This window comes from Vollenhovia emeryi, unplaced genomic scaffold (assembly GCF_000949405.1).
Source record: "Vollenhovia emeryi isolate VEMERY1.0 unplaced genomic scaffold, V.emery_V1.0 DF939126.1, whole genome shotgun sequence".
NCBI lineage: Eukaryota > Metazoa > Arthropoda > Insecta > Hymenoptera > Formicidae > Vollenhovia > Vollenhovia emeryi.
The window spans coordinates 1,206,312-1,234,291 of NW_011967240.1; the positions used below are offsets into that span (position 1 = coordinate 1,206,312).

A 27,980-nucleotide genomic window follows, 5' to 3' on the forward strand; every position below is an offset into this window, starting at 1 on the left:
TGTTTTCATTCATTTTTATTCTACATGTCATATAACACTTATAAAAGTACCACGTTTAAGAACTAAACTAAGTTACAGGTAAAAAAAGTTCGTTTCTGTTCGTTCGAAAGTGCACATGCATATAAATTTTTAGTACTCTTTGTATTTTGTACTAAACTTCGATCGAAATAAAATGCTTCCGTTTAATGAGAAACTATATTATCGCGTGCAACAATGATAGAAGAAAAATGAACAACACCAAAATCTTCTACATGTAAGACTATAAATTCGCATAATCAGTGTTCTCACTTGATTAAAAGTTGATTAAATAGTTCACGGTTTATGACTAATAGTCTACGTAAACAACAATTATGTACGCAAAGCTACAACTAATTTAGATCTAAAAATGCGCATAAAACGTAGTAAAGTACGTAGAGTGAAGTTGTAACAACGTCTAAGACTACATACAACGCGAAACGAATTGGAATAATTTAACGATATACAATATACATTAACAATATATAATATATACAACTTGTTAAGAGAGAGAGAATAGTCGTGAAAGTAGGTCACTCATATATATTTCAGCGATGAAATGCATATTCACGCATTTCAAAATACCTAAGCAATACAAACTTACCCCTTGTTAATAATAATCGAATAATTAAGGGTTGGTTGCACCACAACGCCGCTCAGACCTATCAATAATTAACTAATACTTTTTTCTATTTGTGTTATAGCCACAATATTAAGCCAATAAAATTGCCGTTATAAACTACGGGATAAAATTAGCCAATGTTATTGCTATCCAGTCTAATTGTAAGTCACAAATAATTTAACAAACACTCGCCGACCCCACATTTTAACCGCATTTCGGCAATATTCGTCCGACTTTTTATTTCTGTCGGCGTCAAATTCTACATGAAAATTAGCACGAAATTAATGACGTCACTTGATTATAATTGCATCCCTCACGAGTGCTTCAAATTTACCGATCTACTTTTCAGCTTTAAAGACCTAGCGCAAAGTTGTTTTTAGATAAATCCGACGCTATTTGAAGGCGCTACTAAAAGTCAATTTACAAAACCGCGGAGTGTTATTGCTTTTGATAAAACTGTGAAAAAACGGGGGAATTTTTGCCTCGCGCGTATGCGGTAACCTATTATTGAACTATCGTGTTGCTCAATTATTCCATGCAGCATATAGTAGTGGTTCGGGTCTCGTGGATTTTTCACGCGTTGCAAATATACAGTTTTCCATTAAACTATCGCCATACCGCTTCGCTTGTCAGCGACTCAATCACGCGGCGCGTCCGTCGTCAAATTGTTTGGCAGATACGCCGCGTCGTGTTTTACAACCGATAAATTCTGTTGCTTCCCGTCGCACGAGGACACGAACGGAGTAAGATACGAGAGTGCCAATTAAGGTTCCCGCGACCTTTGCTGCTCGCGTTTACGCTGGTATTCCTTGATGCAATTCTTGTACGGCACCGAGGGAACCCAGGAGCAGCCGCTGCGCGACGCCATGCAGACGCCGTATTTTTCTTGGCAATCCTGGGGGCCTGGTGTGCTTTCCCACAGACAATTCTTTCCGCCACTGGACTCTAGCACGGCACCCTTGCGCCTCCAGTGTGTATACAGAATCTGCGATACAAAAACCAGGCCATTTTTTCCCGCGCCCTTTCTCGCCTGATCTCGTATTCTTAGCCGCGTAAACTCGCGTCGCGCGAAAACCGTGATTGAACAAACGCGCGTGCGTCTCTTCGGTCGCGGATATGTATTTTTAGGACACTCGATTTTTTAGAAGCATTCTCGGCCGTATAAAATCGCCCGAGATTTACAGCGTATGTGATTCATTGCCTTAAACGCCCTCACACGCACCGAGTCTGCGTTGGTTTCACGGAATCAGTTAAAAAAATATTTGATTTTGCGTATGATTTATAAGTCTCCGCTCCATTTATGACCAGATTCAATTCGTATTTCGATCCAATTTATTTATTAACAGATCTTTTCCTTCTCAGTTCGAAGCGAATAATAAATTTGATTACAATCGTGGAAAAAGAGTCAATGTAATATTTTTTTACTTAAAAAATCGAAAGAATAATTGTCATAGTATTAAAATTTTAAACATCGCTGTCTAATGGACAGGATATTTCGTGAAACTCTCTAGTAAAAGTTTTAATAAATTATACTAATATATTCTTCGATGGAGAGTAGGAAATTAATAATGGAGAGAATAAATTTGAACTAACAGCAGATGAAATGGTTCAACACTTACGTCACACACGCAACCTTGTTGATAAAGTTGTCTCAGTCCCTTGCGTTGTCTAGTAGTCGTGTCGGCCCATCTTATCGAGAGCCCGCAGGTCGATATGAGCGCTTTCCCCGAGACGATTCTTCCGTTTAGGACGTACGTATCGCCGACGTTCAATGTCACTCCGCACATCGAGTCCGTGGATGGTGTCCGTAAAAGGTTCTGCATCAGAGCCACGTCGGCCTTTGGGTTCGACTGCGGGAGGAAGAAGCAGAGGCGTACTCGGTTAAGCCTAGATTGCATTTCGCGATGAACGCGACGAACGTCTCTCCGCGTGCGTGACGTCTCTCACCGACACATAATACGCACCTTGAACACCCTGTTTATCTTGACCTTGTAAGCGATCTCGTAGTCGTTCACGGGGAGAACCTTTTTTACCCTCACCACGACGACTACGATAAAAGAACATTATTAACCGTGGCCGACGCCTTTTACGAAGACCGGAAAGCGATTCTCGTTGTTATTTAGCACGCAAAAATCATATATTTTGCAAACCAAAATTAATACATTAGCTATCAATAAGATCTAAAATAATTATTACATAAACGTTAACGTTCCTGTCACCAAAATGTTGTTACATCGATGAAAATGAAACAGTTTAATTCATTTAAAAAAGTACAATTTATCAGAGATAAAATTACATTTTATATTTTCAAGCCATTTATGATATTTATGATATCAAGTATTGAAAGACATTGTTGACCGTGAAATTACTGTACCAAAATCCGATTCACAAAACTTGGTTTGTGGGTGAGCTTGCGCACAGCTGCATGCCGCAGCTTTCTGCACCGGTGCTAACAGCACGGTCAGTAGCAAAAAGTACGTCCCTACGAGTAATCGCCCCATCTAAAAAAGATTAAAGAGATTGCGTTGTTTATACAACAAAATAAAATAATTGGGCATTGGTTACATATAAAAAAATGATCGCTTTGATCGTTTAATTGCTGCAACGGGTACAATTCTGCAGAGAGCAACGCCAACGCGTACCTATATAACAGTTGACGTCAAGGTGATGCAAATGCAATTTAATCGCCGTGAGATTAAACGTATGTAACGCGACGCAATGAACTGCTGTGTCTGCGGAAAATCCGTTTATCTGCGAAATCCGGTTACGGGCATTCACGTTACAGGCAACCGTAATTTTTCTGTGGCGAAAGATGTTCTCTTGGCAGCCAAGACAGTGAAATTCACTTGGAGATAATTTAGGAGAAATAGATGAGATAAATATAGTCCGGTTGTTTTCATCATAAAAATAATATTAATCGTCATTGCTTTTAATTAAGCTGATTATGAGACTTAGTAATTAATTTATTATCGCTTTACGGCATATTATTGCGAACTTTACAGCTTTATACTCAGATTATCGTACATACAAGCGTACAATTTTCAACACGTGACGTCTAAATAAATGTACCAGTAAATAATGAGTATTATTTAATTATACATGGTATTTAATTTTCAATCAAGATGCTTGTAATGCAAAATTACAGCATCCTACCATTAAATTGTTAGGATTTTGCTCCAATAAATAATAGATACGTGCTATTTGTATCAATATAACAATATGTAATATTTACAACATTCGTTAAATTCATTTGTTAAATTCATGGAAAACAAAATACTGATATCACATTTTCGCTTTATTGGTATAACATTTTCGCTTGACGCTTGGTGAAATCCGATAATTCCTCGGTAATTATGAGGTATATGAGAAGAGAGAAGATAACACACAGCCTCATTCTGATAAAAGCTGGAGAACTCGCACAAGGAAGTGCGCTAATCCGACCTAGTTTATCGTCGCCAGCTGAACGTGATCTAAACATAGCTGCAAAACGGTAACCAAAGTCGAACGCGATCCAGAAACACTTTGCGCGGCCAAAAATGTCTCATTGAGATGTGCTCTCTATCATCTTAATCAAAATAAACATTAAGAATCTGAATTACAAACAGCTTGTACCTTCTATTATGATAACATTTGAGATACCTATGCTGCGTTTATTAATACTAAAAAATTTTTGTGCAATAATAATTCAAAGAGTTACACTTTTTGAAATAAATCGTCGGACGCGACATATTCCTCAATATTTTGTATAATGAAACATTTCTGAAAGATGTAAGATTTATACATACGTCAAAATTAAAAAGAACATCCGTCTATTTCTCGTTCCTCTTGTTATAAAGAAGCAATTCTCCGATAGAGCAATAGAAGCATTGTAGTGGAAATGTTTATCAATGTGATAGATACAAGTACACAAAGTGTACGAGATGTGAAACGGTGATCGTACGTTCGACACATGTAACAATACCCTGATACGGATTCGCTATAAACGATGAAACGCGCGGGTCGGTAGGATATTGTATCACGGACGCTTTATATTCCGAGTGCTGCGAGTTACGTTCATGGTGTTCCGGTTTTTCGCGCCGACCCAATTTGCATGAGACCTTTGTACCCGCTCGTCTTTTTCCGAACAAAATCTCTACGAGATCCACTGCGATATATCGTAAAGAGACAAGGGCGCAGTTATTGCTATGGTAGACATGCGTAGGGATACGAGTATATCCGCGACCTTAACGATACATCATAACTGAAAATCCCTTAGCGTTATCTTTATTATTATATATTTGTCACGGCGACGGGATTATTAAAACTAATTATAACCGATGATTTCTCTTGTGCATGTGCATTAATAGTCTAATATATTAAAAGAAATAAAAATCGCAATACTTCGAAATTTAAATAGAATTGTTTCAGGTTTGCACTTATGCGCAATAGAAAGAAAACGTGCAATTTCCTTGATACACTCTGTGTTTGCGCGTGTGTGCGTGTAATGTACGCGGATCTAAGCGACGCGCAATGTCGTAGACCTGGTAATCATCATTTTGCGCGTACGCGAATTTATTATCTCGACCCGTTCCCGATTACAGTAATGTACTAAAGTGGTTTGCCTGCGAGAAAATTTACCGGTTGCGTTTAAATAGCGGGATTGTACAGTAAGGTTTATTGATCGCGTTCAAGTTCGATAAATTCGTAAAAAAAGTAAAGAAATAAAGAAATAGAATCAATAAGGATATAATTGTTAAAAGGTGAATCAAATATATTTTCTGAAATAAATCTGAATCGTTTGTTAATAAATACATAAATAATGTACGTTATTTGCCAGTCAGATATGAAATTATTTCAGTTAATCGATTGAGATTTGACTTTCAAATTCACAAACGCGTATCATCTAATCGCGAATCACAAACTAGTTGCAAGAAAGAAAATAAAACGTGACCTTGGCATTGCAACATTTGCATATAGGATCATCGATAACCTTGTTATGAATCGGTTGCGGTCTGAAACAGTCTCGTTTGATAGATGCGCATTCATTTCCTCAATGCGAGTTCTAAGAAGAAATATACGCGAGAACGACAATGCGACGAGAGATTTACAGTATCTCTACTTTGATCAGCTGAATTAACGGCGGATAATGTTTAAATGGTCGCTTCCTCTTAAATAAAATTACACTTATACCGCATATCGTTATTGCAATAAATAAAACCAAAAAAATCGTAAATAAAAATGGATAACATTCTTATTTCTTCCATAATACGTAAGTGAATACAATGTGAATGCCTGTTCTCTACGGGATTCTGATGCCAGAATCTGATTGAGCGTAATGCGAATGATCGAACATACCGTTAAATCGCTCGGATAATCGAGATTCTACGGTGCTGCGAAAGGATTTATATGGACAACGTTCGCCGCGTCCACACCCAGATAAGTGTCCTCGCGCGACACTCGCCGAATGCGCTTCATGCATCATCATGCAAAACGGATTGATTGAGGGGCTGATGTCACAGGCGGCCGATGCCTGTGTATACACTCGCATTATTTTTATTTCCGTTCGCGACAATAAATATCACGGTGCATGCGTGTGCGCGCGCGACTACACATACGTCTGCCGGTGTTCCACACCTCGTAATGCATCGCGATGACACGGTGTCGCGAGATTCGTCACGCGCCTCAGGATTCACTTCGCGACCCCGTAAGCCGCCGCCGCCGCCGACGACGATGGTGGCGGTGAACATCGTAATCATACGCACGATTATACGCGTATGCGTAATGCGTACTTGCGTTCGCTCGTGAGCAAAATCGCGTGGCGAATGGACGTTGAGCGCGGTGTGTTATCTCGCGCGAGATCTCTTCACGATTAGCGATACGAGAAATTAGATTGGCTAACGGGAACAAGAACACGAATAATTTTCGCGAGTAGTTTTCAATTGATTGGCGCAATCATTATTGGAAAAGTGTTATTTAAAGGAAGAGAACGAATTTAAGTCTATTCGCTTAGAAATTAATAATATTATTAATCTAGCCAAGGCATGCGTCCGAATAATTTTGCACACTCCCATAATCATTTGATGATAAAATATAAATTTGATTTATTCCAAGTTATCGCACACTGTCAATATTCGTCTCGATTGATTGAATCAATTTTCGCAATTAAACAGGTTCCACGTTATTTCATAAGTCAGACAATAGTTATTACTTTACTGTAATACACAATGTATTGAAGTATACTTATATAACGTTCCAACCCGATAAATTGTACAATGCAATTTACGACTCGTAATTCTCTTTCTCTCTTCCTCTTATCCGTCGCAAAGATTTTAACCTTCAGACTGTAGATACGTGAGCGAGCCGCACCAATTAACTTTAAACTCTGAAGAGATTATAGTGGAGAATCGTTAAACGAGTGTCGAGCTGCTTTTATACACGTGTTACAGAGGAAAGTTCCCTATTATGAGAGGGGATCTTAATATGGGATAGCGGGGTTTCTGTCAAATTAATGGGCATCGTCAGTTGATTCCACCATAAATTTATTGCCCTTGGAGCGAAGTCTTAGTGGAAAATTCATTGTTAGATCGTGTAATCGTTGCGAAGAAAGATTGTGATCGAATTGGGGTGTTGAAAACCTGCTATGTCATATTAGAAGCCTTTCTCATAATAGAGGACTTTCCTCTATATTTCATATTTATGATAATCTAAAAGTGTGGCAGAAATTACGAACTTTTAGAATATCGGGCCTCTGAGATTCATTTAAAATGCTTTTCGATAAGCAAATATATAATATATAACGGTTAATTTTCCTCGTCGTTAATTACTCATGTAAAATGTTAACATTTTAATTTTCTTGACGATCCATCGTAGAGCATGGCATCGTTCAACTTTCTTGCCTACAGAACATGGCCTCTCGAGCAAAGTATAAAACAAATAACTCCCGAAAGAATTACGTTTCTGCTTGCCAATTCAGCTTTATTCCGTATTAACATTTCGCAATTTCGCCGTTATTGTATCGCGTATGCATAGCTATGTCCAAACTCAGCACCTCGCAGCACGAGAAGTATTTTGCACTTTGGACATTCCTTCAGCAGAAATTTGCAACCCGATGCGCACATCCGCCACGAGCAGTGTAACACGGGCACTACGTAAATACCTCGCGACATTACGAGTGACTTTTCAATGTGCTACTCTCGCATCATTTTCACGTTATTAAACTGGTGCTGTTTAACCACGTGGGAAAGGAAGAAAAAAATGAAAAATTGAACGCATTGAAAAACGTTACGCAAACAGACGAGTGGAGTAGAACAAACGAGATAAAAATGATTTACGGTCAATGTTCAGTGACTACGTAATAAATAGTACGAAAACTTTAAAAAAATACGCACGAAACTCGGTTTCTAACAACAATGCTATTATCAATTAACGTAGAAATCTGTTTGTCTAGATGAGATATAGATGTATCTAACGAGACCTGTTCAATTAATATCTCCTTCGTGTACAGAAACACAACAAAACGCGCGATGCAAGATAAGCGGGCTCTCTCGCGTGCTCGTGCAACAACGTTATTATTTATCATCATGCGCTGTGCGAAATTATATTCACTAAACTCGTGATCAAGTAAAACACATTTGTTACTCCTTTCATCGGCAACAATATGTATCCCACGGCAGCCTCTTGCGAGGGCTCTCGCCCTATAAACATTATACATCACGAGTTATTAAAATAAAATTACAACCTTCGCCCGCTCCGTCTTAGCGGCCGATGATTTACGCGTGTTTCGGCAGAAATCGTAAACGCGCGGGTAACGACGCCGCATTAATACCGAAATATTTACGATCTGATGATCTCCGAGACGATTCTTCATTATTAAGAAATCACGGACGGCCCTAGTGCTCGATCGCCCACTAAAATCATCCGACGCACACTCGATTTTTATTACTTGTCCGAATCGTGAGAACGCCCATCCTCCTGCTGTAAAACGTACCCACTCGGACGCCTTTCGGCGTCATTCGCTCGCGCATATAAATTCCCGCACGTATCGTCGAGATTTATGGACAATTTTTAACTGTGTTCCCCGCGTCAGACGTCAACCGTGGAGCTTCGCTGTTGAATGGACCGTCGAGGGAATTTCAGCGGGGCACGTTGGCGGAATTAAACATACGGATTGGAAATATTCCCCCTTTTCCACGCGGTGGCCACGCACGTCTACGGCTTCGGTGTCGTGCGCGAACAATGATAGCGTTCCTCTTAATCCTTGATCTCCCGCGTTTCGAGGCGTCGTCCACGGTCACGGCGCACATACGGCTTGCCATTGTGACGTGCTCCGTGAAGCGGACACGAATTCGGTCTTGTCGACCGGTAATCCCATCAAATCGGAAAGAACGGCGTCCTTCGCCCGCCGAGAGTTACGAGCCTCATTGTCGACACATGGGCGGGCATCCCGATTAAATTCCCTCGCTCTGTAAACCCAAATTACTGTACCGTCGAATATCCGTGCTTGCTGGCGTGGTTTGCATTTACACGGTGCACTTTGCGTCGAAGGAATTTCCTTTCTCGCGCGGATCACGGACCTCGGATCTCTTCGGATCGGTCGAGCTGGACACGCCAAGAACGCCCGATAATTGTAATTATTGTAATTACATGAAAATAATTATCGCAGATTCATAATGTAGTTCGTATTACATACTTATTTCAATCGCAAATTTTGCTGAATTTGCTTTCAAATAGAGGATGCTCCTACGCCATAGATTAAAATTTTAATTACAAATCCAGGAGCTATGATATTGGTGTCAAACCTTTTCTAATTTACTTAAGGACACGTCGATTTACAAGCAATTAAAACTGAAAGGTTCCGGCACATTCAAGTGGACCTTACTACTTCGAAAATTCATTTTAAATTACTTGTAAAAATTACTTGTGAAATGCATAATTCGGATATTAAAAAAGTGCAAAAAAATGACAAACTAATAACAAATGATTCAATAACTAAACGTGTAGAAATCTTGCGCCAAGTTTTTCTTACTTCAGTGTCCAATTAATTGAAGTTGTCATGTCCAATAATACTTGGGCAGTCTGAAACTGCGCCACGTGAAATCGATGAAAAACGAGGGCATTATTGGAAAAATATAAATATTTGACACATTTCTCGAATGCCGGCGCTCCTGAGAACCCGCGTCTCAGCCTCATGTTTCGCTTAACGCTATTCTGCGACGGCGTCGGCGCGCGATTACATACTATATACTTTACTCGATGAGCCTTTTTCGTCCCGGACGCATTTACATACTCATTAATCCCCGCGCTCTTGTATCGCATTAACATACCCCTCTGTATGTACGAGCCGCGGTTAAATCTTTCTCAATGAATTAGCGATCGACCACGTCAATCGGTCCGACATCGATTATTGCTTTCGGCGCATCGCCGGTTTGATCACCGGCTAGAGAGCACGCGTATTTATTTATATGCATGGAAATCAGCCTGACCAACTTTTCAGCTTTCAGGGGCATATCACAGCCAGCTCGCTGAATCAGCCGAAAGTAACCGGTTGTTCGAGCGGCCAAGCGTATCTCGTATCGAACTTGCGGAATAGATTGTAGACGAGGTGCGCAATAACGTTTTGATGGCCGTATCTAATAATCAATTAGAGATAATACAGATTGGTTTGATCGCAGAAACATGTGTTATCGCAAGGTTACAATCGAGAAGGAGATAAGAGAAATTCTTTTCGAACATATGGGATAAGTTAGCGTTCGTCGAATACGGAGTTAAAGATGTAAGATTAAGTAATACAAAATTAATTAAATGATAAATGCACAAGGCTCTGACTCGTTAATAACAAAAGCGAAAGAATGAGAGAGCTAATTGTAAGAGCCGTAAGACAGTTGTCCAAATACATTTATCACGAAAAATGTTACCTCACACCTTCAGAAAAGATTTCTGTTACCGAGACAAAAAATATTCTGGACACATTTATATTTCTCATAACCCCATTTAGTATAAAAATAAGACAATATCAAAATAAAATCAATAATTCTTATTCCCCTCTATCGAATTAAAAAAGATTGACTTACTGTATTGAGACGAGTGTAACTTATATAAATGTAAGTTTATATATTCTTGCGTTTAGAATAAATTTTCCCTCCATCTTGGCTCCATACTATCATTTTATTCTAGATTTCAGAATGTTTTATTTAAGATTAAAATATTCCTTTCTCTATAATAAATATGATTGGCGCTATATCGATCCTATTTTACGGTACATTTAAGTGTAATAGCATTGGATCCGGACATTTTTTCTGTGGGTGCAAGGTCTAAACCTGGACTTTCTTACTAGCCGGGCGTTTCAATTTAATCAGTGAGGCGTGTGGTAATATTTATTTGCAATTTGAGTACAGAGGCAATGTTATAACGATAAGGACAGCAATAACAAAAATATTCTGTTTTAATAAAAGAATTCCTTAATATAAGGAGTTCGACTTTTCTACTGTTATTAATAATTAATAATAAATAGTAAGAATGATAAAGGACACAGAGGGTCCATGTATGAACGCCGCTTGTCCTATTAGAACAATGTTATAACGCTCTCGCTCACAGTAAATTGTTCATGCGTGAGACTAGCGCCGAAGTGCAGGTTGTGTCATGACACGTATAGCCGACAGAGATTCATGAAGCACAGTAATTCCATCGTGCACCTAACGAGAGCACGCAAATCATGGCAATTACGCTGTCGGTAATTATCATCTCGCAGACTAAATACCGGACAGAGGCTCTCAAGTGCGATCTTTATCTACGTCGCGATATCGCGATTGGCGTAAGCCGCCGCTGTTCAGCGAATTTTTGCACATGGCCCGAACAGTTCTTGAAGAACGATTTCTTCGAATACAATGTGATAATGATATATTTAGCAATTACTTAAAAACATACGCAGAGGTAACTTCTTTCACGCGGTGGCAATTTTCGGGCTCTTCAACAAAGCATCTCAGTTCTAAGAAGCAAGAATTATAAGAAATATTTTAACGCATTGTCGATTTGCATATTTAATACAACAAAAAACGTGGAGAGCTGCCTTGAAAAGAGTAAACGCATTTTTAATGGAAGCAAGAATTATAAGAAATCTTTTAACGCATTGTCGATTTTCGTATTTAATACAACAAGAACGTGGAGAGCTGCCTTGAGTAAAAGTATTTTTAATAAAAGTGATACACACTTTAGGAATAAAACTCAAGAATCAATGATAACAGTGTGTATAACAAGGAAGATAATTCGGCGATGAGGTAAACCGATCGGTATAGAATGCTCCGTATCAGTGACATCATGTTTCTTGAATGAAACCGCAAAAGACGCGAAGCCGCACTAGGCAACGCGCCGCGCCAGACCTGAGACTTGAGGTCATTGTAAAATTGTAACTATGACATCAGACGATAAGACGTATGTACAGGTCCGCGAACTGCGAGACCGTCGTACCGTGTTGTTACGTAATAGAAGTACACGAACGTGCCAACGACGGGCCGTAATTTCAATTCCAAGGTTTCGTCGCTATCGCATTTGTCATCAATAATCGTCCCAAATAATTTATAATCAATGATGCGGGGATAAATGTAACTAAAATGCTCCATTAATATTTTTACATCTAGCAAGATGGCTATGTCCCAATTAATTACATAAAATTATTAATTATTAAAATTTATATAATTAATTGTGTAAAGAAACACAATGCAACATATTATTAAATAAAACTTACGACTATACGGGCATTGGACATTTGCGATCAATTGTAGCAATATGAATCAATCTCTCATTAACAATATTGATAATATTTATACTAATTTACAACAAAATATTGAAATATTTAACATTAATAATATGATTATATTAGTTATTGTGTCCCTTTCGTGAAAATCGACAATTGGCTCATTGTAAATTTCAGGAAAAATTTAAATTACGTACGGTATTTTAGAAATGTTCTCACGCTGAATATGTCTGGCAAATTAATACAGTATGAGATATCGACGCCAATGCAATATGCAGACGGGTATTAATTATATATTCGATCAATCAGATGCATCGAATATTTGCGCGATCGATGCAAGCGCGATCTGACACTGTAAATGATGGTTAGTTATATCCAGAAAATTAATTAAAATACTAAAATATGCCGTGCAAAACGAGGATATCCGCTTTCCCTTAAGTAGACGGCGTCGCGAAAAATGCGTGCCCGGGAAATTTCATTTTAGCAGAATTATTGTAGATACACGTGAAATAAAAAGTTATTTAATTGATTATAGAAACCGGCCGGTCGAGTGTACGTGGAAAAAAAGTACCGTTCAATTTACTTCGTATCGTCTTCATTGAATAAATGTGGACGGCGCGGCGTCCGGCTACAGGGTAGCGGAAAAGTATGTTTTACTCCTTAATGGGCCATCGCATCTCTGCTCATCACAGTAATGTCACGCAAGTTGAGTGCAAGCCAATACATTCGCTAGTTTACAGACCATTACGGCTGGAAATTAATCCATTAGGACGGTTACACAGCGGCGCTAATTAACATCACTCTCACGCGGATTGACATCTTCCTCGATAACGATCGACAATTCGAAATTAAAACGAATGTTGTCGTGAGAATAAGATGATTGTTTAATTTCAACAGCTTTAAATATCACTGTAGATAAACAGAGGGAAATAGAGAGAAACGACATATCCGCGATAACTCTACAAATTTAACAGACAGATAGAAATACAATTATTTTTATTAATTATAAAAAAAACGGAGTTAGCTTTGAAAAACGTACAAAGGGCATCCGTGAGTGAAATAAAAATTACGTGAACATTGAACGAACGAGTGCGCAACACCGTTCTGTTCCGCGAAACACCATTTGGAAGGCACTAATCGGATACTCCGGTAACGCTTCAGGCACACAAGAGAACTCGGAGAACTCTTCTTCCAGAGGCCTACTTACGGCGACAGAGAAGCGTATATTTTCGTTTGTCACTTAACGAGACACTAACCTCGGGAGCGGTCAGAGCGAAACGTGACCAAAACTCGCGCGAAGCAGCAGGTGGAAGCTCCTAAGACGCGCGTCAAACCAAGACTGCCCCAGTTCCATCGTATTACCGCTATTATATTCCGCGGCCGCGGCCAGTATCCGTACATGCGTGCACGCGTGAAACGGAGGCCTCTGAGCTCATATGCCGTTTGCGTGCGGCGTGATGCGTCTCGGTGCACGCATACGGCGCACTCGCGATCGCCAGCGGCGCGTGTGCTGTGCCCCGAAAAAGGAACGGGGAGACCCGGGGCGGAGCGGACCGCAAAGACGCAAGACGCATCGAACCTCGATTAATCATGACTTTCGGACGTTGCGTCATGTATCCCGTGGTTGCGCCCGGGAACGAATCGAAGGAACGACGCGCGAGCGTGGTTATTCGTTTCTTTTCTCTTCTACAAAAGATCGGCTCGCCGATATACAAATCGATCTGTGCGTGACGGATATACGATTATTACGAGAATTTAAATAATCGATCTCGCGCGTATTTTGATGAGAGGTGATCGATGGTACTTGTAATCATTTTAAAATGTCACGCGACTCAATTATGTTTAAAACGATGGTTGCGATAAAACAGTTGATAGCCTTGGGAATATTAATAAGTTGGTGTGTATCGTAAAACGTCGATAAAGAAATGGATGTAACGAAGATGATAGCCTGCGCTACGTAATTACACTCGAATTTGTCGCCTAGCACAATCCGGATGAAAGGCATCGGATAAGCAAGCGATTACCTTGCATTTCACAGGTCGAAGCGGGTCAGTTAACGCCCGGACGATCAGTCAACAATCACGTTGTAAAGAAGATAGACGGGCACGTGTGCGTATGTGTATACGGGTGTTTGCAAAGGTGTAAATGGAAAAGTAGGTTTACTACGAAGAGAGAGAGAGATAACGTATCTCGCTGAAGAAAGTACAATTTCTATGAAGGATTAATTAAATTTTTAGACTAAATTTAACGAAAGTAAACTTGTATAACAATTTATAATTTTTCCATTGCATGTGATTTACACTTATATTTTCTCGTGTAGCTCTGTGGTTTTTTTCGTTACAAATAAACGTTTCTTTTTGTTTATTAATGTTATAAATATGTATCTAGGTACATAAGAAAATGTATATTCTTTAATTTTAAAGTAAAATTCCACGAGAATTTAAATTTAATTGCTAATTTAATATTTGACAGATTAGAGGGTAAGAAAATATTAATTAATTTAATCGCGAATTAAAGGAGGTAAACAATTCGTGTTACTGAATTATTACAGAGTTGAGTTATGAGAACGTGCTCAATCTGTCTACTGAATAATTTATTAATAAAATGCTAATAACTGTTGCTACTGTTCGTTTCGAGATAGTATTTGTCCTTTCTCGAGATAAAGATGTAGAAAACAAGTCGCGAATGCAGAGGCACGTACGCGTGGATAGCTCGATTAATCATAAATTTGGACATTGCGTCATGCAGCTCATCGTCATGCTCGGAAGCGCATCAGATAAACCCGCGGTCGCGTTACATTGCATGCGGTGTGTGCGTGTGTATGGAACCAAGTCGCCACACAAATTAAGCTAACGGAGAACGACATCATTGCTAATAACATTTGCATGTATATTGCAAGAAAAAAAATATATATTATATCTCGAAGAACAAAATTACGAGAACTTCCGTTTGAAATCGGATAAGAAACATATAATTTTAATATCTTCAGAAGAACTTAAGAACACAGATCTACCAAATATAAAATAGCAATTTGTTTCATTAGATAAAATACAGAAACATTTTATCTATTAATGAGAAATAATTAATATTGTAATAGATATTGATAATATTAAAGTAATGTTATAAAAGATTACAGATATTGTGTGAAATCGATTATATTAACTTACGTTAGTCGTTGAAAGGTACGTATTGAAATTCATATTGAAACACGTAATGAAATCTTTAGTCAACGAGGAAATTGATGAAACGAGATTAAAGAACAGATGGTCCGTTTATCTGCGGAAGTACTTTAATATTTGCATTACGGTATAAATCATCATGCTCTTATGCAAACAGCGATAAATGTAATGCAAATCGTGCGTGATGATTTCATATTTGTGAATGTTCTCTAGAAGAAATACCGGTTGTATATCATTATAATATATATGAAGTGAAAGTGCAACGCTTATGAGTTGAACTTAGCATACATAACGCGGAGAAACTCGACGCTATTTAACCTTAAACTTGCCGTTTCCCGTGTCCTGTGCCTTTCGTTTGTTACCAATTTTCGCGCGTTACTGTAAGAAGTGCGCGACGCTTCTTTCACCACGCGTACACTCGAGGCTTCATTGCATCCTTAAAACAGTAGCTGCAAACCGAACTATGTCAGACCGTGGGCGGTCGCATCGTCTCGCCGGCCGATTTACACTTAATGTCAACAAAACGTATTTTTATCGACGACTCCATATTGTTTCCGTTCGCGGTAGCAAGTGTCTAAGTATTCAGCTATCCGTTGCCTTCGCAGAATTTATCTCTCGATATCGATAGCTTACGAAGAAAATGGTGCCACCGTTCGTACCGCTTTGATTTGTGAGCACTTTCTTTCATTACCTACGCACCGTTATACGAAACGGACAGAAAATATTCACGGCGGTATATCTCTCTGATGCGGGCATTAAAATCGAAAGATTGTACGAACAGATACACATTCCGTCTCGAATTATTCCATTCCATAGTGTAAAATCCAACAGAGGAACAGGAGACTAATCGGATTACGATTGCGGTCGACCGTGTGTGCTGCTTTAACATCTATCCTAATTGTTGCTTGGACACCGAATGCTTTTAAAGTCGCCTGCGGTATAAAGGAAATATACGAAGCATCGGTTCCAGGACGTTAATCACTCCCGTTCATCTACACGCTTTCGCCAGGGAGGGAACAATTAAGCGCGCGCGCCGTTGTGTTATGCGAAACTCTGAAATTGTAATTTCCACCACGCGAGGTCGCACGACCGCAGCTATGCGAGTGTATTCTTTCTTGTATTTAAATTGTGGTCGGCCGCCAAGAAGAAGTTAGCCGCTGCGTCTGCACTGGGTGTTCAAAGGAATTTACCGTCCTCATTCGTTCCGAGAATCAGCATTCTTGTGAAGTGAATCTGGAGCGTGTCGTGATTTGATAAGACAATACAGAGTCAACGTGACGTGCCCTCAAAGAGATGCTCCGATACTCTAAAACGGTATCGGTACTGGTCGCGTTTCTGAAGTGCTTTACCAATATCAGCTTCAAAGTCGGTATACTCTAAAAGGAATATTTGAATATGCATAATTATACGCGAAAAGCAATTAGCTGCACGCTAATATTAAGTTCCGCCATCGGACAAGTTGGTATCATTCGCCCAGTGCGTGTTGTGACATACGAGAAACTTGCATCAATGTTTGGATATCGTACGATGTGTGTGAGAAAATATAGAACTGTTGAGGCACCGAAATAGACGGTCAGATATTTTTTCACCGGCATCGGGAAAAATAAAAATAAAACTACTCGAAACAACAGCCAAGTCTCGAGTCACGAAGTATCGGAGAATCTATTTATATCGGCAAGAAGGGAAAATAGAGTGGCGATGTCCTATTGGTCTGTCCTATTGGTGTCTTTCACGGAATGTAACAGTGGATATCTAACAAACCTATCATTATGTGTGTACTATATATTTTAAGAGTTTGGTCAAGTAATCGAGCATTAGCATTTTAAATCTCGCTTTCATTCTTTCGACACGTCTAGCACCGCGCAACGTGTCCAACGGCACGTAAACATCGTTGCAAATTTATCGCGTTGGCTCAATGAAAAATATAAATCAACGTTTGCAGGAAAGAAATTTCCGTTTTCGGCACGAAGGTTAGGGCCAGAAACTATTTGCAGTGCAAAGTAACAGCGCGAAGGACTTCCAGATGGTTTCCACTTGATTCGAATAAAGCTGTGACGGAACATAAATCACAACGTCACCGCGGGTTGATCAATGGTCGCCTCTAAAACGGGCGCAAGTCCCACCCACTGGCAATCCATAAATCGCGCGAATCAGCATTATGCATCACATTTAATATAATTTTACAGCCTCGCTTCCTGGAAATCGTGTTTAAGCGACGACGAAGCAAGCGACAAGATTCAACGGGCGATACATGTCCGCGCGTAATTGATATTGATACGCCGATCTCGCATTCGTATCCGGATAAATACCCATGAAGCATTTTCGAAACGAAGCTGTCAGCCACCCACTAGGAATCCATGAATCCGTGGAAATAGCGGATGAAATCATTCTCGCACGACGTGCTGTGCATTCTATACGCTGCGACTTCTAAGTACGAGTAGGAGTGGGCGATGGAAAGCAATCCGAAACACCATTGACGCACGGGTACTATTTGCGTGACTGATTTCACCAAGGAAACCCAAACACAATAATTTCAAAAGCATACTTTCGTTGGTACACCTCTTCGATCTCGGCTCTTAGCGCACAGCAATCAAGATTACTTTATTATCCATATCATATTCCATATGAGTTGTTAGCTTATAGAGAGTACAAAATTGAAAGTCGGAAATCCAAAGTCGGGACTTGGCTTCAACAACGGATAAATAATTAAGAGTTCAAGACTGAAAATTGAGTGAGAATAATTGAAAATAAAAAATTCAGAACTGAGTGAACGAAGTTAAAAAATGATAAAATGACGAAAACTGATCAAATGAAAAATTGTTAATTACAATTTGTTTAGTTGTAAAGTTCCAGCTTTCAATCAGCTTGAAACTCTCAACTATCTACTGTCAATGTCAAATCTCAACTTTCGATTGCCGGCTTTTAATTCTCTAATTCCAACTGGAAACTGGTATCCAGTATCATGTGCTTCCCATTACGCACAGTAAAAGTCTTCATAGCGAACACGCGCCGCAAAGAAGAAGGAAGAAAAAAGCAAGATATCGCACGATTAGCGAATGGCTCCAATTAGCAAAACGCTTTCCCATCCTAGAAATTTTCTTCTTCCCCGAAGCGACGTTACGAAAGCGTTTATACGAACTTATCTCGATTCTCGTTTCTCGGTGAATGAGATTGCTGCTCGCTGAGTCATACGTAGTAGAGCCACGCATTAGTTAGGTCACGAAAGAACGCGGCACACGTTGCCGTCGGCTTTAAAGAACCCGCCGGCGCGGTATCATTTGACACACGCCGCAAAAAGACGCCCTAAGAACCGCGAGAGACAGACGAAGGTCTTCCGTGTACTCGATATTATTGCACGGAACGATGACTCTCGCGTACACTTTCGAAGCCGTGAGTTCACTCGAATGCTTGAATACGTATACACTCTCAGGCCAAACATTATTTTCCTTTCCTAAAAATAATGTATGAAGTAATATGATTTTATACATGATTCGTTATTTACCTTCTTATTCCTGAAAAAGAAAGAATTCGGAAAGACATTTCTACAACAAGGTATAATTTCAGCCTTTGTAGTAAAATACGCTCTCGGGTCAAAAATTTTTTTTCTTTCCTAAAATCATGTATGGAGTAATATGATTTGACACATAATTCATTATTTACCTTATTTAATTAGGAATATCGCATAGAATGATGTAACTGTGTATTTAAAATTGTCAGTGTTTTTGCTATATCTGTATTAATTTAAATCGAATGCGTGCATCTTGTAGATAAGAGGTGAAGAATTATGTAAATCCGACGATTTATCCTATTAAGATATGGATCTTAATACGATAATATTAGTAATTATTCGCTTTACGTAAAACAATATTTAGTGGGTTACTGCGCAATCATATTCTGTAGCTAACGTCACAAACTATAGCGTGCTCTTTACTCGCGATATCGGGCCTTGAACACACATACTCAGCTAACTATAAAAACGAGACGCGTAATTTTTGACGATGTATTCGACGCACGGTAAATGCAAATCTTTGCCATTAAGACAGTGACGCTTTATTCATTCGGGACAAGACAAGACGGACGCTATTGCAAATACAAATTACACAGCGAGTCCACCTAATTGCCGTTTTTATCAATCTTACTTTTAGAACTTAAATATATTAGATAAATATTTTTGATTATTTTCCATGATCGCTCCAATAGCGACTGCTATACAATTATTATAGAAACTACTGCCACGGTATCTGTAGAAATTTCATGCCAATCTGATAAATGACAAGCTTTCATCCAATTACGCGCGATACGTATGCGCAACAGTGCTGATAAATAAGGAGGCTCGCAGCGCAGAATGCATCCGAGAGACATCGGCATCACGTAATGCAATCGCTTTGCCTTCCGGCGAATCTGCCGAGCAACATGTGAGAATGCCAATTAAATGCCGCGATAACGCGCTCCGCGTAATTCACGGAAGGATGATTCCTCGCGCGTAAGGGCGGGATTGCTCAGAGATACATCAGGGAAGAGCGGAACAGGAATGACAACCGCACCGCGGAAAGTGCATGACTAGAGTGTATTCGCGGTGACGTAACGAGAGAAACTGCGGAGAGACCACACCCCGGCGATGCCGCGCGGCCACGTGGTATTTCGCAAGCTATACAGACTTTTGGGCAAGGCCGCCACGAAGCGGGTTACGGCGCGTCCTTTACGGCGCTCAAGTTTTCACGATGTGTCTCGCACAATGCGCTACGACGTAGGAATATATATCACGGTATTATAGTGAAATTCCTCCGTATTGTAGACGGAAAAATTCCGCTATAACGGAGTTTAACTCTTGCAGAGCGACGTTCGACGTTCGTGTCAAACGTATGGAAAGTGTATACATCTTCGACTGGTGAATTTAAAAGTATCGTGTATTTCTTAAAATGCAAGGTATCCCCTAGAGGTATGAAAGCTAGAGATATAAGTCTGAAAGTATCACGGGACTTTTCGGAACACTTCGAGCTTCCATTTTCTTCGGGGAGGAAGGCACTAAGACGCGCCATTTATTAATTTTTTGGCGAGAAAAATAAGGCCAGGATTCGAACCCGGGACCTTCTCGCTTGCCGGGCGAATGCTCTTCCAACTGGGCTATCTAGGCCCACGCTCGCTTACCTACTTTATTTTACTCAATACAGTAGGGATAGTAGAGGAAAGTTCTTTATTGTGAGATAGGATTCTAATGCGAGATAGCAGGTTTCCAAATTCAATCACAAATCTTTTTTCGCAACGACCACACGATATAACAATCAATTTTCCACTAAACAGACTTCACTCCAAGGGCAATCCATTCATGGTGAGACCAACAGATGATGCCTATTAATTTAGCGGAAACTCCGCTGTCTCATATTAGGAGCCCAGCTCATAATAGCGGACTCCAGTGCGATGCGTAGTACCTCGCTCAATGGTTTGGTAGACCATTGGATGTTTGCAGTAACCTAGATATAACCTCATCCAGAAATATGTGCACATATGGGCGATTTTATAATTCCTAACGGACCGTCACATACAGTATCCGTAGCATATTGTCACCGTTAAATTCTACAAGGATTGAGTTAATTCCGGATCAATGCCCGCGCCAATTCACCTGCATGGACACAAACTCAATTTGTATAGTTGCGCCAAGTTGTAACGAGATTGCGCCGTACTTACACGGGGATAGAATTAGATTGAGCCCCATGTAGGATTCAGTTGCATCAGGCCCGTTAACCGTTTAATGAGGAACTCGGTTACAGGAGAAGATATCCCATTACTTCCATCAGCCGGAGCGTTCGATAGTGCCCGACGCCCGCTGGATATTTATTAACATTTTGCGCGGCCGCGCGTGCATCGGCAGAGATTCATCTTACGTACACATGGAAACTGTCCGCACCTCCGGGGATATCATAACGGTACCGCAGATAACAGATGTGACTTCATAATTCGCGGTTCTAAAAGAATCGCACACGCGCCGTCGAGGCCGTAGATAATAATTCACGGGCGTAGCTCACCGCCGAATTGTTCGCACACAAACGCGGACGTTCATATATTGGTTAATTAATAAAATGACACAGGCTCCTGTGTCTTTTCGCTTAGATTTAATGACGGGCGCGACGATTTAATTCGACGTTTTATGACGCTCGTGTTAAGAGCCACTTAACACATAGTAAACATTCTCAACATTTCCTCGAGTTACGACACGACCACTTAACGTTTACGACAACTATCCACGCGATTCCGGCATATTTTATCGTTTTCTAATATATGTCAATGGAATTCGCCTTTTTATTACTTTTTCATATTTACTCGTACGGCCAGTACTTGAATAGGAAGACGCGATAGGTTGATATTTAGCCAGCAGAAACCTGTTTAGCTGATTCAATAACTTGGATAATTGTCACCTATTATGCTCGGTTTATAGACTGTAACATTCGCGATGCGTTTTTAAACGGTGCGTTATTAAACAGAATTATTAGTCGTGTCCGCTGTTGTGTCTCGACATTAATTATACCTTTATTCTCGTTGTTGTAGTAACAATACACCCACAGAAAAAATGTCCGGATCCAATGCTATTACACTTCAATGTATCATAAAATAGGATCGATATAGCGCCAATCATATTTATTATAGAGAAAAGAATATTTTAATCTTAAATAAAAAATTCTAAACTCTAGAATAAAATGATAGTATGTATCGTCTTTTGTCGAACATCGTGGTGTCAACCTTCGTTGTAAGATGAAGGGAGAATTTATTCTAAACGCAAGAATATATGAAGTTACTCTTGTCTCAATACAGTAAATCAATCTGTTTTAATTCGACAGAGGAGAATAAAAATTATTGATTTTATTTTGACATTGTCTTATTTTTATACTAAATAAGGTTGTGAAAAATATGCGTCAAGAATATTTTTTCTCTCGGTAACAGAAATCCTTTCTGAGGGTGTAAAGCAATTTCCATGGGCATTTTTTTCCGATCTCGCATAAATGTCTATAAATAATCAGTTTTCCAACACGCTCACTTTTGACCTTTGATGTCGAGGACTGCCTTCTGCTAGCCGGCTGCTCTTTCTGCTCATTAGCGGGTGTAGCGTCGCGATGAAGGTTCTTGAACCGCGGTTAATTGTTGTGGGAACTACGGTGCCCCGCGGTGTTTCCGGGTGGAAAGACGCCGGAGGTCGCGCAGTTTCACGCGACACCATTCATTCGCACTTTCTTGCCGAGGTAGATATTAATCCTGCGCCTCGGCCCGCGCGCCGACTGACCGTCACTGGGCGCGGGTCATTATGGTCGTTTTATTACGCGGCGTGGGATCGTTTCCTCCTCCGTGCGATCGGTATCTCCCCGGCAAATGATCGCGCGTTTATCGCGGCGGGATATCGCTCGCCGGCGAAATGCTGTCTACGATCTCAGAACGCAACCGCCGCCGAGCGGAACGATAAGAAACTCTAGATCCAAACAATGCTTGGCACCGATTGTTCGCAATGTCGCTGGGGCAACTGTGCGACTTGGCGATTAGTATGACTGACTGCGTCGTTAGTTGAATGATTAAATTAAGCTTCTCTATTGCATTTCAACGAGATTTCAATTTTAGACGGGACGTATCACCAGGTACTGGAACGAGGCCAACTTCCGTAATTTATCGGACAACTCGTGCATACGTTTGCGGCATAAGCTACTCGGAAATTTTGCGCCGTTAACGTAGTAAATTTTGGAATAGCAGTAGTAGTTTACATAAGTAGATTATGCAATATCTTGCGTTTAATAATCCTACAGGCATCGCAAGTATCGTTAAATAGAATAGGAGACGCCGTATAAGTTTGCCATTTTACTCTGACACGTTTCGCACGAAACGTTTCCAACTCGTTTCATCAGGGCGGGACAACCCGACGATGCATCGGAGGAGGAACAACTCGATCCCGAAGTGAACTGAAATGTTCGCGAAACGTAGAGGTAACGTGGCGAATTTACGCAGCTCCAACCGTAAATTGGAAGTCAAACCTCAAATATTAAAACAGCAGAGATAACCAAGTCTAATTATTGTATAACGTGGTAGGTATTGGGAACAGAGTAGTAAAAGTTAATGAAACATCGAGAAAAGTGAATATAAATATCGAGACCTATTGAAAATCGATGGCCGAGTCGTTAGAGAGAAAAGTAGGATGGAGTGCCGTGTTGCGCAGGCAGACCCGCGACATCTCGCCGTACGATATTTCGCCAGCATCCGTCGCGCGATCGCCGCACCGGGATGATCCCCGAAGTGCATTCCTCGCGCGTTTCGTACCTGCGCAATCACGAAGTAACGCGCGGCTATAAATACTCGGCGCTTCTAATCTGGCTGGATCACGAGGTGGATCGGTGCCGCGTCCACATATTCCTTGAAAGGAAATAAAACGCGCGGTGCGATATCACTTATCCGCCGAATGCGTGTACAGTGGTGGTCGGCCGGTTGGCGCCGCACCGGCCGTCGTGTATCGAGAAGTAACACGCGTAATAAACGTAATGTTATACACGGCGATACGGCGGGCGCGTTTACGGCGCGCCACGACGATGAATTATATCCCGCTCTCGCGCGTAATCGCACAATGAGGGCCGGTCGCGCGCCGCGAAAAAATCCATGGGATTCGACTTGCCGAGTACGGCGATAGCGGCAATGGAAATGGCAATTATTTAGCCCGCATCGGAGCGCGTTCCTCGATCGATCGGGCCAACCTCCGGCGTATTAATGCACACGGTGCACTCATTGCCTCGTTGCACGGAATACGCGAAGGTCGATATGTCAGTGTGTCACGCCGGGCATCTGAGAATTTATCTCGACGCATTGCTCGACGCGAGAAACTCATCTTGCACGTCAGAGGTGAAAAACAGGGGTACTTTTTACTACAGTTTAATATGACAGTCGTAAAGAGATAACGTGACGCCTCGTAATAAAGTCTAATTCGTAGAAGAATAAAAAGTAAAATACGTTAAATATAATTTAAAGCACTTTTGAGATGAAAATTGTACCCGGAGACGCGTCACGTGAAATGTTCGCGCGCACGCCTTGTCCCTTGGCAGCCAAACCATTTTCTCATATTGCGTCCCGTGAGACACGAAATGCTCAACGGCAATACGTTATTTCGGATGCTGGGTAAGCTAGGACCGTTGCCAGGAAAATAGTCACCCACGACTCACGTGGGAGAATCGATCGTTAACTCGTTGTGAGCGGAGAGGTACATATGTACTTAGGAGTAGGACTAACTTGTAGAGGCGGTCTCGAACGTGCGCTCTCATATTTTCCTACGGTCCGTTTATTGAAATTGCTTTCCCAGAAGCGGGCTAAACTTAGGCGCCAATCGGCAGCGTCATCAACGGCACAATTCAATTTCAGCTTATCGCAGGCTAGCCAAGTAATTGCGCGGAGCGCAGAGATCGTAATTTTCGCAAAGAGCGCTCCGAAACGCGAGGCTATTACATGCGCGATTTTAATCCGTCGATGAAAAGATTTTATGCCTATAATGCGCGCGATAGTGGACGATAATCATTCATCAATGTCAGAAGTTGTTTGCTGCGAATTGGAAAATTCACGGTAATGCAGCACATTTGTCCTTTCACGCTTTTTTTTCTATTATTTCACGCACTACCCGATGGACTTTTAAACGTTCGCTAGTAGTATCAATTGCTGGAAAACGATCCGCGCAGCATTCATCAACTGGCGCGAGAGCCATAAACGCGCGTCTAAGATGCTGTGTTAATCGTTACTCAAACGACGGACGTACGTATCATCGCAAATTGTAATTGCAGATGACATCATTATTAATGAAACGCCCGTAGAGACGCAGCGTAGATCTCAAAGCTGGTCTTAAGTTAAAGGATTTTATTTTAAAGCAGTATCTGCTGAAACATTTTCCTCTGCCCATCGTTACGTTCTCTCAAATATAAAACGACTATTAAGTTCAAATTAAAATGTTAATTCAGACGATTTTCAAATGAAATTGAAATTTTTATTAGATAGTCGTACGACAAGTTGTCACAATTATTTGTGAAATCCCTGTCAACCTTTCCAGATACGAGCAATGTCGCCGAGATGTTGCCGTTAAAAATCTATTTAATATTTTTATATCACCGGAAATTTCTTGGAACGTTTATACATACAACACACTGAAAAATCACTTGTCTATTTAACCTGTGTATTTTTCTACGTTTACTACGTGCACTCTGTACGGGGTACTATGTATTTATCGTACGTGAGTCCAACCCTTTATGGATCGACATTCATAAGATCGACTCGTTTGACCACACACATTCGAGCGTTCTATTTATTCAATCTGGTTGGGTGCCGCGTTTTACTTCCTCCAATCATTCAATTCATGTATCGATCTTATTTCTGTTATATCTCCCAACGTTTGCTAAATCCTGATGAAAAGTATAAAAACTAATATGTTCCTTTTCAATTTAATAAAAATGTAGGTGCCGTGCACGACAATTTCAATATGTTAAAAATGTTTTTCTTTTATAATCGTAGAATATTACGCATGACATCTCTTTTTAATATGACAACATAAATATTATTATCATGCATACAAATGGAATAACGTTTACCATTTGTATTAAAATATTAAAATATGTAAATGTCTTCGCTGTGCAGATAAATAAATTAAATGTCAAAAGTTAAATGACTAGATTAAAATGCTTGTTCACATAAGGATGGGAAAGATATTGAAATATGGAATATTCGAATGCATGTCTATACGTTTCCAATAATGTTAATTCCTCTAATGCTCTCTTGTGTTTTATATTCCGTCAGATATCTGAATTTTCGCAAACGCACGCTCGCAGAGCGAGGTCAATTTCGAGTTCATGTTTCGCAACTCCGCCTATAACCTGATTACGAATTTTATCCCATTCGATCGTACAAATTGAACCTCAAACCGAACAAGTTCCTTTACGATTCGCGGTGCATTCGCTCGGAAATTGCACAGGAATGATCGCACTGTGAAGCGCGTACTTGTAATTACAGAGTGGAAATCCGACAATGCGGTGTACAGATTACCTTTCTCCGGTGACCCCCCTTCTCTCGATTCCTCCGCCCGGATTCTTCGGCGCAGCCTCTTCCGCCTTTTCCCGCTGTCTCTTGTCTGCGTCTCGGGATCTCACAGATCAACGGGCATAATAATCACCGAATCGGAGCTGCGGGACCGATCGATACCGCCGAGAAAAACTGCACTCGTGCCTTACCGCGGATCCGATCTTGATCTCGACGAGCCGGCCACTTTCTCGCGCGCACGAAGAAGGATCCTCGTCGCGAGATAACATCGATCGCGCGAGGAAGAGGTAAAGGGGGAAAAGAGAGAAAGAGAGAGAGGAAAGAAAGCGCAGAACGGGACTGGAGGGATTTTCTCTCCCTTTCTTTCTCTCTATACACGTGTGCGCCTACGTCTCACGAGTCTGCACCACGCACGTACCTCGCGAGCGTGCGACCGATCGCGCGCGAGCTTCGAAAAGCAATGCAAGCGCGAGCGACACGCCGGGCTCTCGTTCCTTCCTACGTTCTTACGTCGGGCTCCTGGCTCGTGCTCTCTGCCCGTCCCTCTCACCCTGGGCTTTCCCTGTCCGTCTACCTCGTGGTCTCTCTTTTGCTCCTTCCCTCTCCACTGGACGACGTGCACACTCGTTCACCATCGTTCGTTTTCTCTCTCTCCCTCTCTCTCTCTCTCTCTCTCTCTCTCTCTCTCTCTCGTCGCTTCCTACTCTCTTTTGATCTTTGATGCCGACGTTCTCCATCCTCGTTGTCCTTTCTCTCTGTTACTCCATCGACGAGGCGCGACCATCCTCGTCCGATCGGCTGTGATCTCCCCGTTCGCACTCGCCTCTTGCTCTTACCGATTACAAATCTTTCGACCTTTCCACTTCTCTTCTTTTTCAAATGCTCTCCGTCTCTCACGATTCGTCCTTGTCTTGCGATCAATGCCGCGCCAATTGCTCCAGTTTAATTTAATTCGTCCATCTCCCGCAGCGGTTTACGAACGAAGAATATACCGTACGTGATCTTCTGTCGGAAATTGCTTCGTTAGATCAAGATAATACGTTTAGCTTTCGATATATTCTTCTGATTGGAAAGAAAATATACTGAATTTGAGATACGAGAACATGATTTTCTTGAAAGGCTATGCCGATATATGAGACGTCTCTTTTTCTCCGTAGACAACTGATCGCTTAAATGCACAATCAGTTGGTTTAATAATCGGTTCACTCTTTAAAACATACATATACACGTTTGCCTTAGTAAAGACTTTCCTTCTTCGCATGACCGTGTTCATAATCGAGACAAGTCCGACAGTATGATTCATGAAGGTCACTTTACTTCTGAAGATGACCTCAAATCATTTTCAATTTCATAGTTCTGCGTATTTGCTTGATCAAGCTTTCGACATTTAGGAGCTATTTGT

At 40.9% G+C, this 27,980-nt stretch overlaps 2 protein-coding genes across 3 annotated transcripts in view; one reads left to right on the top strand and one right to left on the bottom strand.

The window, feature by feature from the left end:
- Positions 1-27,065, bottom strand: LOC105568983 (metalloproteinase inhibitor 3). 2 transcript variants are annotated; one of them, XM_012025089.1, is made up of 5 exons: positions 26,585-27,065; positions 3,012-3,138; positions 2,602-2,684; positions 2,257-2,487; positions 1-1,622 (listed from the first exon to the last, which is right to left on the bottom strand). In XM_012025089.1, exons 2-5 carry the CDS (start codon positions 3,136-3,138, stop codon positions 1,401-1,403), a joined length of 663 nt encoding a protein of 220 aa, XP_011880479.1. In that variant the 5' UTR covers positions 26,585-27,065; the 3' UTR covers positions 1-1,400. The 2 variants fall into 2 exon arrangements, with proteins under 2 accessions (XP_011880479.1, XP_011880478.1); XM_012025088.1 differs by lacking the exon at positions 26,585-27,065 and adding an exon at positions 22,575-22,898.
- Positions 1-27,980, top strand: part of LOC105569159 (synapsin) — a gene marked incomplete at its 5' end in the record, with an annotated part of 44,969 nt that overhangs the window by 3,883 nt on the left and 13,106 nt on the right. The window lies entirely within an intron of this gene.

Coding starts and splice junctions, on each gene's coding strand:
- LOC105568983 (XM_012025088.1), bottom strand. CDS start 22,754: ATGGTGTCGCGTGAAACTGCGCGACCTCCGGCGTCTTTCCACCCGGAA. Junction 3,139..22,574: donor CTCGACATCAAAGGTCAAAA/GTGAGCGTGTTG, acceptor AATCTTTTTTAG/ATGGGGCGATTACTCGTAGG. Junction 1,623..2,256: donor AACAAGGTTGCGTGTGTGAC/GTAAGTGTTGAA, acceptor TTTGTATCGCAG/ATTCTGTATACACACTGGAG.